General features: G+C 43.8%; 2 protein-coding genes across 5 annotated transcripts in view; one reads left to right on the top strand and one right to left on the bottom strand.

Annotated features, from left to right (window-relative positions):
* The window catches only part of INSYN2A (inhibitory synaptic factor 2A), a 37,720-nt gene extending 18,496 nt beyond the window's left edge, over positions 1–19,224 (bottom strand). Inside the window, exons 1-3 of one of the 2 annotated variants that reach the window (XM_030276615.4) lie at positions 19,011–19,224; positions 6,599–7,748; positions 1,820–2,095 (exon numbers count right to left, since the gene is read on the bottom strand). In XM_030276615.4, coding sequence (XP_030132475.4) covers positions 1,960–2,095; positions 6,599–7,743 — 1,281 coding nt within the window. In that variant the 5' untranslated portion in view covers positions 7,744–7,748; positions 19,011–19,224 and the 3' untranslated portion in view covers positions 1,820–1,959. Of the gene's footprint in view, positions 1–1,819; positions 2,096–6,598; positions 7,749–19,010 lie in introns of those variants that run through there. The other variant, XM_002193973.6, reaches the window with a different exon arrangement.
* Positions 1–19,832, top strand: part of DOCK1 (dedicator of cytokinesis 1) — a 262,398-nt gene that overhangs the window by 105,535 nt on the left and 137,031 nt on the right. The gene's annotated exons all lie outside the window — the stretch shown is intronic.

Genomic DNA, 19,832 nt, shown 5'->3' on the forward strand with positions numbered 1-19,832 from the left:
CCTTCCTAAATGTGCTGCACAGGAGCTTTTTTTTTTGTTTTTTTTTTTTTTTCTGGAGCCTGGGGTAGCTGGAAGCTCTGCAGTTTAAAAACAAAGCCACCCCCATCTTCAGACAAGTCTTTTTCCTCTTTTTTTGCCATTTTTCCTCAGTCAGGATAAGAGATAATTGTACCTTTGTGCAGGCACGGGGCTCAGAAGGAGGTGTCAATTAGAAATCAGTTGTTTCATCTCCTGGTGAGGGAACAGCAGTGAGAAATTTAACACTGTAAAGCTCGTTTTGGTCCCATTTTTACAGGCTCATGTCTCTGCATTCTGATACTGCCAACAGCCAAACTGCAGTTATTGAAGGATTATTCTAATTGTGAAAACTTGGTAATTCCTTACCTTCAGTCATCCTCTTTTTATTTTTATTTAAAAACTGATTTATCAGGGAAACTCTCCTATATGATTTGGGCAGCTTGGTGACATTGGGAAGCTTCTGATCCATGGCAATTCCTATGGATATATTTAGCAAAACCATTGTTTGCTTACACTTTTTTTTTTTTTTTTCAGTCTTTCATTAATAGACTCCATCAGTGCTTCCAGATTTGAATTGTGGGGATTTGCTTTTATTGGCCTTTGTGTCCCTGCAGCCAATCTGCTGGAAAAGTCCTGAACCTTAATTTCACTTTGAAGCTCCTGATCCTGGGCTGGAGCAGGGAGGTGTGGTGGGGAATGACATTTTTCTTGGTTTTAAAGTCCAGTGAATAGCAACCAGATAGAAATCAAATTATTTTTCTCAGTAGTTCAAATACATTTCCATTAAACTCTGCCTGTACAGTATATGCAGATAAAAGCTGGACTATATTAGCAAAATAAGTTCTATTTTCTGAGATTCAAAACACTCCTAGTAGCATTTTTTGGGGAAGAAAACAGAGCATTAATACCAAGTAACTTTGGTAAAAAGATTATTCCTTTTTTTTAATGTTTATTCCACATTCTGATTGTTGTTAAATGTTCATTTTCCCTTTTTTTCTCCCTCATTTCCTTGCTGAAAGCCTCCCACCATTGCATTCCTCAGAAAGGATTGATAGAAAGTGGCTCTGACAGCAGGGTTATTGAAGAGCTCTCTATCTTCAATGTTATGGTATCCAGGTACTCTGAAATATTACACATTAATGTTCCAGGATGTTTGTGAACTGTGAGACATTGCCCTTTTTATCCACTCTGCCAATCTGCTCTGAAACTTGGATTATCAGCCCCAGAATAAATGTGTCCAACTCTAATGAAAAATCCTGTCAAAAATATAAATCTCATCCTGGTTTGAAGGCCTGGGAAATAGTGTGCTCTGAGATACTCCTGCTACCTGCCTTTGGAGATCCAAATCCAGACAGGTTTTAGGGAGCTAATTCAGAAAACAAAGGAATTTGAGGTTAAAAAATGAATTTGAGGTTAAAAAAAAAAAAAGGACATTTGAGGTTAAAAAAAGGAATTTGAAGTTAAAAAGAAATAGAATTTGAGATTATGAAAAGGAATTTGAGGTTATCGAAAAAGGAATTTGAGGTTAAAAAAGATGGAATTCAAGGTTAGAAAACTGGAATTTGAAGTTAAACCTTGGGTGATGCTGGATTTTTTTACCTTCAGTGATACCGGATATTTCAGTGCTCAATCTCATATCATCAGCTTTCATTGGTTGGTTGGTTTGGGATTTTTTTGTGTAAGGGAATTTTAGATAAGAGATGTAAAGGAGATCCATGGACTGGCAGCAGGTATTGGAATAACCTCCATGGGGTTTTGGGATGCAATGGAATAGTTCCAGTGGTGAGGTGTCAGTGTGGGCCTGCTCTGCTCCAGCTGTGCTTGGGAGAGCAGGAAAGGGCTTGTTCAGAGCTTGGAAAACCAAATTTCTTATGTTGAGGGCAGGTAAATGGACTTTTGGTGTCTTGGTGCTGCTTCTGCTTTGGGGTGAGTGAGCAGCACTCAACCATCACTGATCCAAGGATCACAAAGTCCACAAAACTCTGATTTCTGCAGAAATAACTCCTTTTTCTTGGCTAAAGAAGGTGCATCCAAAGAGATTCCCTGGCTCTGCCTCATGAAGGTATTTGGGAATGATCTGTAAATGAAGCAAAAATACAAAGAATAAAAAAATACAAAAAAAAAATTACAAAAAAAAAATAGAGCAGCTCCAGAGAGAGAAAAGAGGGAAGAATTGAGGAGGTGGTTTCAGGGATAATGAAATGAGTGTGACCATTTCAGGCAGAATGGATGGATGTAAAAATGTCACAGCAGGAAATAAAGGCACTCATCAGAGTCCTCTTCCCAAGCTGTTCTTACAGTGTCCCAAAACCTGGAGTCATTCAGAATATGACACAATTTGTGCATCCCAGATGCATTTTGCTGTATTCTTTCTGCTTTTCATGTATTTATTTGTAGTGAGCTGTCTTTTGTAGTTAAGCTTATCTGTTGTTTCCCTCCATTTCCAGGTTTTCTCTTAGAAATGATCCTGTTAACCCTTCCCTTTGCCAGGGCTGTAATTGAGAAAAAGCAAAACAAAACCACTGAGGGGGGAAATCCCAAACCAAGCCCTGTGCTGTCATTGCTGCAGCTGGCACATCACTCCCAAATTTGGGCTGTGCTTTCAGAGGCTCTGCTCTTGTAGACTCTTTTAAGGTTCCTTTTCTCCAGTGTGAAAACAAGAACTGCAGTTTGGAAGGTGGGGAGATGGAGGTTGTCCCTGCCTCGATTTGCTCTGTCTCCTTGGGCTGCTCTGAAGAGCTGGGCTGGGAGCAGAGCAAACAAGCCAGGCAATAATTGCTTTGGCTGCCTGACTTGGATTTGCCATCTCTGCTGAGCAGGAGGATCGCTTTGGGTGACCTTGAGGACCAGAGCTGGCTCTGCTGCTCGAGGATGCTCCCTGCTCTCCTCCTCCCCATGGTGCAGACCTCCATCCAGGAACACAATATGGGCTTCTTTTCTGCTCAGAAATGAGAATGGGAGGCACAAAATTCCCTTAGTCATTGAAAAACATGCAATGACATTTAAATTCCATCCGTGACAACGTCTTCCAAGGAGTTTGTGGAGAGCTCTTTAAATTCCTGAACCACTGCTGACTAATAGAGGAATGTAAATTAGCTCTGGAACAGGTTCATTTAACTCTTGTCTGCTGTGTAGCATTTGGCCTGGCAGAGTCAAAACACTGTGACTTGTTTTTGTGTGGCAAATTGAGCACTTTGTTTATTAAAATCGCTGATTTGTTGTATAATGAGGAGGGCACAGATTACTGTTCCTTCCACGGGAAGGATTTAAAGGGCAGGTCACTGCTGTTCTCCAGCAGCAAAGTAATTCTGATTATGTGCTCATCTTCTGCTCTGTATTTCACAGATCTTTGTTAGCCAGGTTTTAGAATGATTAACTTGCATTGTGCTTGCAGTCCTATCAGCCTTAGTGGTGCTCCACACATTTGGCTTCCTAAATTCTCCCTCTGAACACAGACAAATGTGTCTGTAAAGTGAGATCCATGATAATTCATCAGAATAAAACCAGAGCATGAAGCTGGGATCGTGTTGTAAAGCTGCACCCTGCATAATGTAATATTCAATGTTTTTTTAACTCTGAGCTGGGACTCTTAATTGAAGCTGCAGCTCTGCACTTCCTTCATGCATGACTTAAGGCATCCAGCAATGTTTGCTGGGATGTAATTTGCTTTTTTTGTAGAAGCTTCCACACAGAGAGGTAGAACAGCCATTTTGCCAAGGATTTAGTAAATAACGATGCACATAATACACAATTTTAATAATGTCCTTTGATACTGGGAGGGGGAATCACAATATTTGTGTTTCTGCTGCTGCTCCAGTGGCTTTCCCCTTCCCTTGAAGCAGAGTTGAGTGCTGGCTGTTGTTGCCAATTGCAGACGATGGAGCACTGACATTTTCAAAAGCACACATAGATGATAGGCACCCAAAGAATGAGACTGCTGCCTTCAGAGATGCTGCTACAGTCCTGCTGGCATCATTTAGTGATGAATTGCAGTAATAGCAGTTCAGGACCTACAGCATATTAGTGAAAATGAATCCACTGAGCACCAGTCCCAACAGCACTTAAAGAACACTGATTTCCTTAAAGGCAGAAAAATCTGATTAAGAAATTTAGGTGGGGCTTTGTTTTTTGCTTTTGGTGTTTTTTTCCTTCATTTTTTTTTTTTCCTTTCCCAGTAGGGTGTTATTTGTATTTGTTTCTTGTAGTGTGTTATTCTAAGGAATTTAATGCACATCAGAAAAGCAGGTGAGTTCCATAAATACAAAATGTCTCTTGCTGTTCTAGCAGATGGAAGATGCTACAATAAACAGTAGAACTGCTTTAATTTCTTGATCTAAACTGACCTAAAACCTGGTTATGACAGGCAAAAAGCTCAGCATGCTGGCACTGAGGAGATACGTCACAGTTTACACAGGGTCTGTGGCAAAGAACGGTGTAAGATGAATGCAGCAATTGGCAAGAATGACTCTAATAAAAGGATGGGGCAGCCTATTATTGCAGGAGTTGTGTAATTGGAGAGAGCTGGGGATAAAGACAGGCTTTGTGTTAATGATGTGTTGGTGTTTGCAGGAGAACAGGGTGTTCTCCCAGCTCTGGAGAGAGGCATCACTGCAGAAGGTCCCGAGCACAAAGCTGTGCAGTCTCCTTCCAAATCATCCACCAGCCACAAAATCAGAGGGGTGTGGAGTGCAGGGATTTGGAAATGTGCAAGTGTGCATTTCTCCTTCTTCTCCTTCCCTCCCCATCCTGACACCCTGCATGCCCAGCAGGGAGGGAGCAGGTCTGGGACACGTCTGGAGCACAGGCAGGGGCAGCTGGAAGATGCTCCAAGTGCAAAGCAGTGCTAATAAATGGCTCTTCCTGTCAGATGGAGTCTTGTAAACTCCAGTGCACGAGTCTAAGAGGCTGTAAAGATATTCTAAACTGGGATTTATGGATAATTTCACCATTTTAGGGCAAATACAGCTTTGTAAGGCTGACAGCTGCAGAGGAATTATCTCAAGACAATCCTGGGTATTTTGGCCAAGATCTGTTTCGGGCAAATATATCCCAAAGGCAGGGATACACTCCTAACATTGGCTGCATTAACAGCTCTGCTCTGTCAGGGCAATAAAAAAATCTGTGTTTGTTGCACCTGTGGCTGTCCTGTCTTTGGGAAGGGATAAAATCTGGATATGTAATTGTGTGGAGGAAGCAGAGTATTTATAGCAGGTGGCTCTGGGGGTGATGTGGGTGTTTGTGCACTCAGGGTTCTCGACGAGTGGGTGATGAGTTATGATGATGATGAAATAGTTTTCTGTATTTTGTGATTTGAAAACAGCTTGGCACTTCTTGTCAAAGCTCCTGCAGTTTCTCTAAGTTAAGAAAGTCAGGAGAGTTTATTTTCTAAATAATAATTAAAGAAAATAAATTGAATTATAGAATTGTTTTGGTTGGAAAAGATCTTTAAGATCATTGAAACCTGTGTGGCTTTCAGGTAGGCCAAGAAATGTCCCAGTCTGAATATTCACGACTTGATAAGGTCCTTGATAATGGTAATTGGTAAGGATATAAATAATATTATAACCAGCTGTAAAATAAACTAACAACATAAACGGCTGCGTTGACAGCAGGATCCAACAAAGATGACTTTTTAATGCCTAACCTGTTGAGTTTAAGGATTCATATGATTTCTATGTTCCTAAAGAAATTTAAATTAAAGGTGTACCTTTCTGACTCAAACAAAAGCAGGTGTTTCTTCAAGTAGCATGAGCAGCCAGTTTTTTGATTTTAAAGTCCTGATCTCTTCTGGCAAATTGTGATTTAATTGCAGTATTTCAAAACACACAAACAGCACACATACATTTTGAGGTATGTTCACTGAATAAAGATGATGGAACTAAGGCAAGTTAGTCTGCAAAATACTTAAGGTGATAAAAGATGGGTTGAATTGTCCAGGTAAAGACTAAAAGTTGTACTGAGTTACAGTTTCAGTACCTTTAATGCCTTATGGGTTAATTTAAATAATGAAAGCTAGGGATAAGTGCAATTTTGTTTCTTTCTGCTTGGGTTTGTCATGTTTAGGGCTGTGTGAAAGTTATAAAGAAGACTTTGATATTCAAAATTTTCATTTCATTTCCTTCTGAAAGAAATACCATGAAAAATTCAGGTGAAAGGAAACCCAGACGAGATTCGTGTGCCATTAAGGGAATTACATTAGGAGTTGTAATAATATCCCTTAATCTTAAAAAGGTAAGTCTCTTACAGAATTAAGGTTTTGCTGCTGCTTTTCATGCCGTGTGAGGAATTATGGCTAATGCAAGTTGCTGATGTGAAAACATCCTCTCTAATCCTGTTTGGAGAGCGGCTCGTTCTGTGCTCCTTAGAAAAGGCACAAGAAGATGTATTATGGGCCCTTCGTTAAATAATTACTTAATTGCACCCTGGGACTGGCAGATAGCAATCTGAACGCTGCTGGCAGGTTTCTCCTAAAGCAGCAAAACTCCGTGTGAGGAGCGCCACGTGCGCGGCAGCATCAGCAAACTCAAGGTGAAAAAGACATTTCAATCAGCTCATACTCATTAAAAAGGCTTCTACTCACCCTTCCCTGTGAGCTTCTCCCTTCTCTAGCTCCTGTATAACACCCAACAACACTTTGATGGTCTCCTGACTAGAGCTGATCAGGTTCTCCATCATCTGAAGCTGCGCTTTCAAGTCCACAACTTCGGTGTGAGGCACGATTTGTTGGCATTCCTGGCTCACGGCCACGGCCGTCCGGCAGGGCTGGCTCTCCTCCACGGGTGCCACGTTGACCTGCAGGCTCTGGTCACTACATTCGGGGGCCGGGCACTGCGCCCGCGCCGCGCACGCTCGGGCATCCCTGCCCGGGGGCTGCACCCCGTTCAGCTGCACCGTCCTCCCGTCCTCCTCCTCCTCCTCGGGGCACGGCCCCCAGTCGCCCAGGCCGGGCAGGTCGGGCTGCGAGGCCGGCAGGTACACGGTGGCCACTTCAGTCTTGAACACCCTCCCGTGGAGGGGCTGGGCGGTCTCGTCGCTCCCCAGCCGCGCCGCCGCCGCTCTGCCCCGCCGCGCCGGCTCCTCCTCGCCGGGCTCGGCCAAGTTGGGTGGAGGAGGAGGAGGTTCTTTGGGAGAACTGTGCAAATCGCTGCTTTTCCAGGCCTCGGCGTCGTGCGCGGCGCGCTCGGAGATGTGGGAGATGAACTCGGCCGTCTGCAGGCTGCCGGCCTTCCTGCCCCACGCCGCGGCCTCGCCCGAGCCCCGGCCCTCCCTGTCCTTCACCTCGATCAGGAACCCGTTGTTCTCGCTCGGTAGCGTGTCCACGGTCGAGGCGCTTTTCAGAATATTCCCTTTTTTCCGGTCCAGAGGGAAGGTCTGGTAGCACTTTTTGAGATCAGGGGAAGTCTGGACTCCTGTGCTCTTGGTGACGTTGGGGATGGACCTGCGGGCGGGCACCGTCATGTACTTGCGATACGCCGTCTTGTAGGAGATGGCCTTGGCCTCCCTCTTGTCGGGGTCCTGCGTGGAGGAGGTGGAGAGCTGCTTGTCCCTCTGCTCGTTCTGGGCCTCGCAGATATCCTTGAACCTCACCTGGAGGGCTTTGTTCCGTTTCTTGATCTGCCGGTTGGGATCCAGCGCGTATTTCATCTCCAGCGCCAGGGAAGCCGCGGGCTCGACGTCGCTGTCCGAGGCGGTGAGTAAGCATTTGCTGGGCTCCTTACTCACCATGGTGCCTGCAGCCAAAAACAGTGCGAAAAGGCTCAAGTTACAACAGAAATGTGACTTTTCCCCCTGAGGTTTTTGCAATATTTAAGCCACGTTCCTGTGATCCCAGTGAAATGGATGTGATTCGCGACCGATGCGCTCGATTCCGTCGAGTCACAACCCTTGGTGATTTTCTAGAGATTTGTATCAATCGTGCTTTACCTCAATCTGTTGTGAATGCCTGCTCCTCAGCGAGGAGGTTTCCTGGTGCCAGAAGTTTTTCCACAACTATTTTCCCAGGATAGGACCATGACTATCATGCCAGGGCTTCCCAGGAAGCAGTTTCCTTCAGGAATATGTGCTCCCAGGAAGCCAATCCTCTGAATTTACCTGACAGTTAGCAAAAACTACAAGGAAATTGAAAACCAAGTGTCTTTGTCCGTGTGAAGAAAAGCTGAGAGCTCTACCCACCCTTAATTCTCCTTTAATGCAAATGTTTGGTAGCAAGAAGTGTCCAACTGGCATTATTTTTAGAGTGTGCTTGCTTACCAAACACATTTCTGCTGTGTAATGTATTCAGTGTTCTTTGCAAGGAATTCGTTGGTCGTTAGAGGTGTCATTATTTGGACTTTTATAAAAAATTTCCACATAGCTAAAACTAAATGCAGATTAATTATTAGCAACTGGTTGGTAATGCTGGGTGTGTAAATTTTATGAATTAGTGAAGTTTTGGAGGAAGTCAGCAGTGCATCAATTAAGGTTTTGCTTCAAATGCAAAACAACTCATCCTTTCCTAGAAGCAGTAATGTGCCTTTATGATACAGCTGCTTATCCCAAAAAATCCTAAAGCACTAAAAACCTCCAAACCTGTGATGAATCACAGAAATTACTTAATCTGCCATTGAAATAGAAGCTCCTCCTCAAAGAGGAGAAGATGCCAACTACTTAACACAGTATCTACACAAAAAAAAAAAAAAAACCAAAAAACCCAAACCCCAGTGGTTGTACAGATCATAGAGGATCTGGAGTAGCTGCATAATTAAGATTTCATTTTTACACCTCATTTGAAGTTGTAATTTTTACTTTCCTGTTGTGCAAATTTCTCCCTGAGACTTGCTGAATTACCAAATTCCCATTTAATCCAAACATTCTGCATATATCTCCTGTTGAAACCCTCAGAGGGACTCAGGAGTACAATGTAAAACAAGTAAAGGGACTTTCAGGTGTACTTGAAATATGTTTTTAATTAAAAATCCTTTGTCTATTTAATAAAATATGTGAAACTCTTGAAGAGTTAAGTGCCATAATAGCATCTGTTTTAGAAAGCCAACTCAGGGGCACAAGGGAATGAATCCTTGACTAGTCTATATTTAAAGTAAGAAAGCTTAATGGGGAAATCATTTCCAGTAGAAAACGGAACGTTTATGAGGTTTAAAAGTAAAAGTAACACTTCCCTAAAGACACACACAGATGTGCATGGCACAGAGTCCAAGGTTGGACTTCTGGGTCAAAAAATCTCATGAAAACATGTCATTGCTTAATGTTTTTTTCATGTTTTAATTCCCTGGCCCCGGTGATTTGTGAAGAAGGAACTGAAATATTCCAGAATCCCCCCAGTTTGCCTTTTTCTGTCTGACTTGTGATGCTCAGGGAGTGGTGAGGGAGCTGCAGGAGTTGGAGAAGGGGAAGAATTTTCCACAACAGTCTGGTAAATTAATGAATTGACCAAAAAAACCCTAATTACAAGAATTCAACAGCCATTACAGCCATTAGTTCCAAATCTGCCAGTAGGAGTTTCGGAGCTCCCAAGAAATTGTGGCAAAAATGAAATGTTGCATTCACAAAGATGTAAAATATTCAGTAACTGTGTCTGAAAAAGCCAGGTTTTTACCCAAAAAAGGATACAAAAATTTGCTGTTAGCTCTGAAAGTCACCCTTTAAACTATCTCTTAGGATTCCTTGGAGTTGTAGAAGTGAGTTTTTGGACACTTGGTTGTTTGACAGCAGGATCCATTAACATGCAATTTATTTTCAAGTATTGGCTTGGTATTTCATTAGTCTCTGTGACGTGACCTGTCTCAATTTTCAGATTATTTTCCCTCCCACTTGAATCTCATAGTTTTTGGGGGCTGCAGGATGGCTGGGTTTGTTTGGGATGACTTCCCATGAAATTCATGAAGTCCATAACCCTGCTGAAACCAGGAGATGTCATCCAGAGTAGATAAATGGGGAACTTCATTCTGCAGTTAATTTTGAGCATGTCTCTAATAGCCAATAAATTGATTCTTCACCAAATTGCTTGTCTCCCTTTCCCAACTGCACAGGTCTATTTGATTTAGCTGATCCAGGGTTTTTTATTCCCACTAGTAGCTGGAAGTAATAATTTTAGAGATATCAGTGATTAAGAATGACAACAACCAAAAGAAGTCGATTTTGTTTTTGAAGCCTTGCTCGGATCTCTGTGCCTCTGAGGGGAACTCTCTGTGCTCAGCTGATAAAAGAACAGTTGAGGAAAGAGTCAATTGTGAGTTAGACACTTCACAAAGAAGAGTTGATAAAATATTTCCTGTTTGGTTTCATTTTTGGCTTATTTAGGCACTGCCACAGCGCCGTCGCTGCAGGACTTTTGGATACTTGAGGAAATTACTGAGCTGGAGTTCCTCAGTTTATGGCTCATGTTGTCAGGGGGGTCATAAAGCCTTTGAATTTGAATTTTAGTTGCAAATGCCAATTACATACAGATAATAGAGTTCGAGTTTTTTTTATCTGTACTTACTCCAAAGAGCTGGTTTGCTAAAGTAAATACTTAAGTAATCACAAGCTTAGGTTTTCAGTTTTTAGCCTTGATTTGTTGATAAACTTATGCCTGTTTATCCTTAAGCAGCATCCCTCTATGTCTTGACTATGGAAATAAACTATTAAATAATAATACTAACTAAAAAAAGTGATGCACAGAGAAGCTTTGAGTGGGTATAAAATCTTCAAGGTAATTATGGAAACCACCAGTTAGGTGGCACAAATCTTTGCAGGACCTTCACTCTGCATCCCAAACTCTGCAGAGTCACTGCTCTGGGAGGAGAATTACAGTGTGGAATTTCCAGACTGATTGGTTAATGAGGGGAGAGGAGATTTGGAACTCACCTTGCAATTTCCATTTTATCTCTGTCAGTTTTATGACACAGAAGCAGATTCAGGATGTGTTAATACACAGAGTGGGCTTAAACTTTGCAGGTTCCAAATGCAGATGGAAGGCAGAAATTTCAGTCTTTGGGTTTCCAGAGCACGTGAAGGCTTTGGAGATGCAGCTGGAAACATCTGTGCACGTATTAAGAGCACACAGGATTTTGTGGATGGATGGATTGGCTTAAAATAATGCAAGGAATTGCAAATAATTGACTTTTTGCATGGGAAGTGATCTGCAGCATCTTTAGGTTTCTGGATATTTCCAGGCTGAACATTCTCCTGAGAAATCCCCACTGCCTCAGATATAATTTTATATGCCTAAATACCACCTTAAACCACTTACTTTTCAAAAACTATTTGATGTCTGTAAGTGTATCCATGGAATATTTATATAATTGTACTGTTAAAAATAAAAAACAGAAAGAACCTCAGATTTACTTTGTAGAAACAAATCCAGTATAGAAACCTAGTGTTAATTCTAAATATCCCATACATTTTGACTTCATTAAATGAGTATTTTTATTATATTTTCCAAGGAATCTAATTGTTAATTATCTGACAGTGTTGTTATGTTAGAAACTTAAAAATTATTTAGTATCACTCTAAAAGTAATGTCCAGTAAAGAAGACTGCCATGATAAAAACATTGAAAAATATGAATTATCTTAGGCAGCTATTAATTACAAAAGTTGTTTAGAGAAACTCTGCCTGTGTTAGGAAATTTTGGAGGGTTTTAATGCAAAGTGACTGAGGAGAAACTCTGACTTTCAGATAAATCTGAGGATTGCAGGTATTCCCAGCTTTTAGGGGATAAAAAGGACTGATGAGAGGATTATTAGGAAAACTGCTGGGGTAGCCCAGCCTGTCTTTATTTCATCACAGAATCGTTCATGTAGAATAACAGACTTAGCAGTGCTGCTAAATGTCAAACCAGTATTTTTTTTTAACTCTGTTTTGAAACCCTGCGGCGCTGACTTGGATTTTGTCTCTCTTGAACTTCCTTATTTATTGCTCAGTACCCAAGTCATCCTCACTGCTGCATTTCCAAGTGCCTTGGAAGTCTTCCTTTGGAATGGTCAGGATCCTGTGGGATTGGATTTGCCTTTTCCCCCTCCCATCCATCATCAGGCTCTGGGAGAGTGATGTACAAAGTCACAGCTGATGGCTGAGATACCAAATAAATGCCTTTAAATGCTCTTGTGAGCTTCAGCTTCAGAACTAAGTGGAAACAAATAAAATTGTTGTAAAACATAAAAATGTACGATTTAATAAGCCTGGAGACTTTTAGATAAAACAGGAATCTACTGGAAGATAAACTACTTTAAATTTTCCTTACAAACCAAGCCAGTTTCCCTGAATGGAGCTGGTAGAGGCAATTTTCTTTCATTTTGACATTTCTACTATGCTTTAGGAACACAAATTTTGGTAATACTTAGGTTTTTTTGCTTCCTGTATTGTTCCATACATAAAATTAAAAGGAATCCATTCAATGTGATAAAATTCTGGAAAATGAGGGTTATTTTCCCCATAACAGAATTTTGCAGGGAATAGCACCATTAACAGGAGATTTGCACTTGCACTAAAAACCAGTGCAGACTTACGGGGTGAGTTAGTAACTATTAACTTCCCAGTGGAACAAACACAATGTCACAAGATACTCCCTGTGAATTCAGAGTGGTCTGAATCTCAAACATTTGCTGGGATTTAGTGGACTGGAAAAAACAATGTCACTGTGAAGAGAGAGATGCTGGTTTTTCTCCCTGTGCTCTGCAGCTCCGAGGACGGGAGCAGGGAAGGTTTCTTTGGCATTATTTTGCCATGAAAATCTGGGCAAGGCTTTGTCCCTGCTCCAGGGGGAAGAGGAAGAGCAGGATGGGTTGCTGAGAGAATCCCTAATAGTTCTGTTCACACTCTCCTGGCTTGCAGGAGTCCAAAAGCCACAGGACTTGCACTGGAAGGTTTTTCTTTTTTATGGGACTTTCTGGTAAATAATTTAAAGGGCAGGCTGTTAAAAACAAGGGTTTAAGGCAGTTCCTTATTGGCATTACTGTTGACTACTAAGTTTAATTGTTCTTAGCTGACATCAATAGGTTTTGTGGGTGTTTAAGGGAATAAAAAAAAAAACCCAGGCAAATGACAGGGAAAAAGCAGTGCTGCTCTTTAGCTTTGACCAACAGGGTTGTAAAACTGTCAGAGCTGTGCACAGAGGGACCTGAATGCTGAGAACACAGAATCATGGAATGGTTTGGCTTGGAAAAGACCTTAAAGCTCATCCTATTCCACCACTGCCGTGGCAGGGACACCTTTCACTGTCCCAGGTTGCTCCAAGCCCTGTCCAGCCTGGCCTTGGGCACTCGGGGATGATCAGACTGCGAGCACCTCCAGGAACTGCAGCTGGTTTTGTTCCTCCATCAGACATTTTCAAGTGTTGGGTGAAGAGGAAAAAGCAGGTAAGAGGTCCCAGCTCCAGGCTTTGATCCTGCATCCTTAATTTTGCTCCCTTGGGAATGCAGGTGATCCCTACAGATGGGAGATGACAGTGACATTCCTGGGGTCAGTGCTTGTAAGGCACCAGAGCCTTGTCAGCTCTTCCTGCTTGGATCAGGGCTCCAGGCAGACAGGCTTGGGAGGGTGTGAAGTGTTGTTGAACAACTCAGCTGGGTAATTTAGGTCTAAAACATGACATCATTAATTAATGGATGTTAATTGGGGAATAGGATCTGTCTAGATGTGTTTCTGCACTCCACTGCTGGCAGTCGCAACTAAATAAGAGCTGTGTCATTTGTCACCTTCTTGAGGAGCACATTCCTGAAGTTTCTGGTTTCAGGCAGGCTCTGGTTCTGCTGGAATTCTGAATTATCCGTGTACAGGTGCATCTGAGCGTGCTGGTGTTGGGGAAATTGCACAGATCAGTCTGATTCCTGCTAGAGCATTGTACAAAAATTCTCATTAGTTACCCAAAAAGAGTTTTAGTAGAGCAAGAAGCTTCAGATGCTGAGGGGAATTACAGTCCCTAAAGCTGCAAAGCTTCTCAGAGCTGGATCTAAGATGCTTCTGAAACCCTGGGAAGGAAGAGCTGAAGTCTTGTGTTAGGGGAAGTTGTCTCAAACTCCCCAAATCCCAGGTTCTCATCCAACAGGAGAACTCTGGGAGAAGGCTGATGGAAATTGCTCATTCCAGGGAACACAGTTTTGGTGGGAAGAACTGTGTGGGAAATGAAGAGGGAAACAAATACAGTGTGGAGTTGAGTATGTTGCTCCCAGGTTTTGTGAGGCTGAGACAAAGTGGAATAAAATTTTAAAATAAACCTGGTGTCCTTGCCCATGGCAGGGGGTTGGAATGAGATGATCCTTAATGCCCTTCCAACCCAAACCACTCTGTGATTCTGGATTTTAGGATGGGCTGTTTGTGATAGGGATGATTAGGAAGTTTATTAAAGTAACGATTAAAGACCCTCTCCAGGATATTTTCTGGCTGGGGAAGGCACCACAACTAACCAGCAGACAGATAATTTGCATCACTTTTCTTGTGGCTTTGAGTGCTTTTTTTGCAAATTGAGAACGCAGGAATGTACCACGTTCTTCTCACCAACTTGCTCAACAAAAACCACAAGGATTCCTCTGGAATTCAGCAGTTTAGGCTCAGTCTCCAGAAGGGTTCAGTGTTATCACTGTGAGCAGGCAGTTCAAGCATAATTTCTGCTGAATTACTCTCTCCAGCAGTGGGATGTTTTATCTGTCTCTCTGTCAGCTCCGTGGAGATATCGCTGTGTTTTATTTGCCGATGGCCTTGATACACAGAAATGCATTCAACTGATCCACAAGTTAAATTTCTGTACTGGATATCTCCTCATTCATTTCTCTTCTCTGTTTGCAGGAGAGAATAATGAATATAATAACAAAATGGGTATGAACAAGCAATTGCTAATGGTTGGAAGGAGACTTCAGGCTTGTTGTAGATTTTGTGCTTATTCATAGATAAATACACCAAAATTAAGTATTTTACTGAATTCCCTCTTCTTCCTTCTCCCAAGGAAGTAACTAACCAGACCAAAACTACTTGTGTTACGAACTTTTAAAATACAGTCCTGAATTCACATACCTGTTTAAATGGGTTTGTCTTGGGCATCAGAGAGTCCCTGTTCCAGCTTTTAAAAAGTCATTTACACCATGGTTGGGCTTTACAAGCTTTGACCTCACCAAAATTGTTCCAAGCAATGCGATCACAACCTTGACATGAGAATTGGGGGGGAAAAAATGGAAGAGGAGAGAAGGGCAGCTGGAAACAAGCAGGAAAGGTGGGCAAGAGCACAAAACAAGTAACTCTTTTTTTGTGAGCTTGTGACAATTCCTCCTCGCTCAGACCAGATGGAAAGAGCTTCCTCTGCTTTTGTTTTTAAACTGGTTTAATTTGGTAACTACGTGGGCTTTATTTATAGGCTTGCTCCAGCAGTCATGGGCAGGCAAAAATAACAGCAGCAACCTGCTTCTCCTGCCCGTGGATGTCACAAACATGAGTTAAAGCTGGGGTTTCTGAGATGTTTAACAACTATTTTTGATATTGGCTGAGACTGAGACCAGAAATCAGCAGGTCTGAGCAGAGGGACATGGTAGAGCTCCAGCACTTCCCTTCCAGGACAGAAATCTCTTGTAATGATTTAGAAGTTTGGATCTGCACCTGAACATAGCAAGACTTGAAGGCCTTCAGTCTTTTTAATGCATCTGTGTTTAATTCAGACTTTGAAAATGGCCCTTACTCCTCGACACTGCTCTGTATCAAACCCAGTGGATTTAGCTGGAAAAACTGGAGTAAAATCAGGCTTGGTGTCTTGTGCCACTAAAGGGGGAGAAAAATGCAAAGAGGACACCAAATGTTGCTGTTTGATCACTGAATTGTTACTTTTGCACGCAGTTCTCTTTGCCTGGGAGAGCTGTGCTGGGATGTCTTCATGGGAAGCAGTTTTCAGGCACTGATCACCCTGACACAGAGCAAAAGCATGAACAGGGTGAACTGTTTCAGGAGTATTAAGGGATCACTTTTCTGCCTGAACGTAGTAAAATTGGAGTAAACAGCTTCAAATGGGGACGTGCCACTACAATAAGAGAATGCTCTGAGCACATTCTGTGTGGTCAATAACAATTTAAAATTGAGTGTCAATACCCAGGGAGTCATACCTATGTGTGTTCAGAGGTTATTCAGGATTTTCTAACCAAGTACCTGTTTTCAGAAGGCTGAATGTGGAGCTCCCACTGAATTTACCACTCTGAGATTTCTTTTCCTTAAAATATGCTCATGATTTCATTTGCAGAAAGCCTATTTAATTTGCAAAGTGATTAGTAAAAATACAAGGGAGTACTGGGCTATAAAATAGATTTGTTGCTTACATGTTTTTTAATATCTCAGACAAATTTTCAGGAGTTCTTTAAACTGTGCCTGTCATAAAGTAGAATATACGAGCTTTTTATTAATAGCTAGTTCAGATAATGGCGTGAATTTTTTATGGGCTCAGATATTCTAGATTTACTGTCATTTCCTCAAGTGGGCATGAATTATGGGACTATACATCCCTAGTTGTCCCTGTCCTGTGCTCGGATAAGGAATGGCCTTGAGACATCACAGTTCAAGAGCTCTGTGGAGGTATCTTTACATTTTAGCAGGGATTTTTGGCAAGCTCACAGGTCTCCCTGACTGGTTTCCCCATCAGTCACGGCAAAGGAATGGCGTGGCTAAGTTGGCTTTGAAATCCTGCAGAAGCAGACATTAGTGTTGGCATTTCCCTGCCTTCTGTCCAAGCCCTGGCTGGGTTTTTGGGTTCCCAGGCAGTGTCCCGGTGGTGTCTGGTGACGGCGGTGGCGGTCCGGGAGGTGACGCACGCTCCGTGACTCGGCACTTGGGCAGCTCCTGAGCTTCTTCCCCACATTCTCCTTCCCTGTGCTCCTCTGCACTGCACTTGCCACTCTTTTTGCTGAGTTAATGATCTCTAGATTAGAATATGGACTATGCTGTGTGTGCCCCTCATGCAGAAATGCTCTGTCAGTGCAGTGGTTAACCGGGGAAAAGGCAGCGAGCATCTCAGCAGCTCTTGTTTGTGAGCTCAGTTAATACAAGGGTGCATTGAATGCTAAGTGCTGGCCCTCTTGATAAGGAGCTGAGCACTTTCTCTTGTGGTGCTCCTGCCCAGCTGTTTTTTTATGTGCCAGTCCCAGGGAAAAGCCCTGATTCCATCCAGGATTAGAATGATCTGCAGCATCTCGTTAAAAACACACATCGTTAATAATGACGGAGTCCTAAAGCACAAACATTTTTCATCAGGGGCATCGTGACATCCTTACAAAAAAGCCCTAAAAAAAGCTGATTTAGTATCAGCTTTCCCCATCATGTGAAGGGAGGATGCTTTCAATGCAACAGCACTGTAAACTCTGGGGCAGGAATTTTATTTTAGAACTGTTGGAATTAGAACAATTCAGTTTGAGTCTCTGGATTAGCAGTGTACATTATGGATTTCCCCTAGGACCAGGGACCCTATGCCACCACTGTATAGCAGAATATCACCCTCCAGGTGATAAATTAGTAATACCTGAGCCCTGAGATATTTTCATCTAAATATGAATTCTTAATGCCAGGAGAAAAACCCAGCTTTTAACTTAGAACTGTTATTTGTACTCAGAGGGAACAGATCATTGTAGCCCAGACAGCCAGGCTTGAGCAGGCTGGTGGAACACCAAGAGGCATCACACCAAGAGTGAGGAGATCCATTCCTCTCCCTGATTTCCTACTTTTACTATTGGTCTCTTGGCTTGGAATTTGACATTAGATTAATCCCAGTCCGTGGTTAGGACATAATTGCATATCGTGTGATTTTTATTTATTTATTCATTTCTAGCTAGGAATTTTTCCATCTAGAAGCCAGATTTTAACCTTGATACATGCAGCATTCCTGGCAGCCCGGTAAATCCGAGCACGACCCAGCACTTAAACGGAGGGAATAAATTCCCAGTTTATATCAGACGTGACCTGTAACTGGTTTGCCTTTCCTTAGCGCTTGCCAGCATTCAGCTGGGGGGAAAAAAAGGATTCTCCGAGGCTGGGAGAAACAGGTCTTGCCAGATTTGCCGCTTTTAGAGCCTAATGAGTTAAATTCTCCTCCGTGCAGCATTTTAAGCTGCTTAGACACACAAGGTCAAAGCAAAGCGCTCCATTCCCTATTCCGACTGAGAGGGGGGCACATCTCCCTTGGGACAGAGCCCTCGGGAGACGGTGACATAAGCAGGGAATAAATTCCCCGCTGCCAGCAGTGCGAGCTGTCCCTGTTTTGCGGGGCTGGCAGATCCCATGGAACTGCAGTCCCGCATCCCTCGCTGCCCTAACTCCCCGAACGTGGCATTAAGTACCGGAGCTGAGGTCACACCGGAGGGTTTTTACTGGCGAGGGGAGCACGATGGAATGGCAGAGCGGGAAGCTCGGGATGCCTTGCAGGATGCAAGGATTGTGACTTTATGGATGGTTCCCTGCTACCTTTTGTCCCGTTTTCTTACCGCGTTTCCACGGCATCCCCGGTTTCTGTGTGGTCGGTGATGGTGATGGGGGACTCGGGGGTGTTAAATCGGGAGAGCCCTGCACACTTCGCTGAATAGCAGCAGCTTCAGTCCCCGAGGAGGAGGATTTTTGGGTTGGTTGGGCTTTTAATGAAGTGCCGTACTGCAAGTTCAGGGATGAACACATCCCGTGTTCCTCCATCGCCGCTGTACGGACACTTCATTAGGACGGCTGAAGTTAATAAGCAGCGGTAGTTCCTCGCCATCAGCCATGTGAAAAGCCAAAGCACTTCGTGCATCCTCCAAAAATCCCCCGGCCACCCCTCTCCTCTCCCCTCCCCGGCACCGCTGGAAGGGGAGCAGGCAAAGAAACGCTGGTATTTTTCTAGAAGAAAGTCGCGTATCGGGATATTCTCTCCTTATCCATCACGAAAGTTATTGGATGCAGGAGCTGTTCGCAGGCAGGCAGATACGCTATTGCATAACGCTGCCGCTCAGCGCCAGCCTTTCTCCTCCTCATCCCTACGAACTTTTCCACCGGCGGAACCAGCGGGGATTTTCGGGGGCGCCTTACCTTGTGCTTCCTCACGCAGAAGCGGCGGTCTGGGCGAACATCTCCGATCTCCAGCCGCCGGGGCGAGCTGGGCGTCAGAGCCCGGGCGCCGGGGCGCATCTGCCGCGGAGCCGCCGCGCCGCCGCCGCCGCCGCGCTGCCCCGCTGCCCTCATGGGCCGCGGCGGGGCCTCGCTGCCGGGGCTCCCCTCGGCCCGCTCCCCGCCGAGGGGAACTTGTTGAGCGGCACCGGCGGGCGTCCCCCAGCCGGGCGGGAGCGGGGAGGAGGAGCCGGGGGCCGGGCTGGCGGCGGGGGCGGGCGGGGGAGGTGGGTGGGATGGAGCGGTGCCGCGCACAAGGAGGGGAGAAGCGCGGAGCTGGCGGGCTCGCCGAGGAGGTTTATTTATTTATTCCTCTGCGCGGGGTTCGTTAATGACAGAGCTGTGCACGCCGGCTCCGCCAGCACGGTATTCCAGGGAGCGATGGAGCAGCCGCAGAGTGGGTGATGCTGATCCATTGGGGATTTCAGCGAAGCGCTGGGTTAAAGCTACACGGCTGCCTTTTATTGGGAGGGAAAGTGCTTGAGGTGCTAAAGGAGTAGCTGTTCCCATTTGCTTTTAAACCTTCTGTAAAATGGACGCGAGTTCGTAGCGAAGCAGTTTGGCAGAGGAGATCGATAAACGTGATAATCTGCGTAAACTTGAATCCCCTTTCCTCCTTTTCTCTCGTTGTATAGAGGGTTTAGCAACGGTGTTTTTCACTTAAAAAAAAAAAAAAAAAAGTTGGGAGTTTAATAGATCGTGTGTATTTTACCTGAGTGATAGACAGAAAATGTCATGAGAGGC

Source organism: Taeniopygia guttata, chromosome 6, assembly GCF_048771995.1.
Source record: "Taeniopygia guttata chromosome 6, bTaeGut7.mat, whole genome shotgun sequence".
In the NCBI taxonomy this organism is placed as follows: domain Eukaryota; kingdom Metazoa; phylum Chordata; class Aves; order Passeriformes; family Estrildidae; genus Taeniopygia; species Taeniopygia guttata.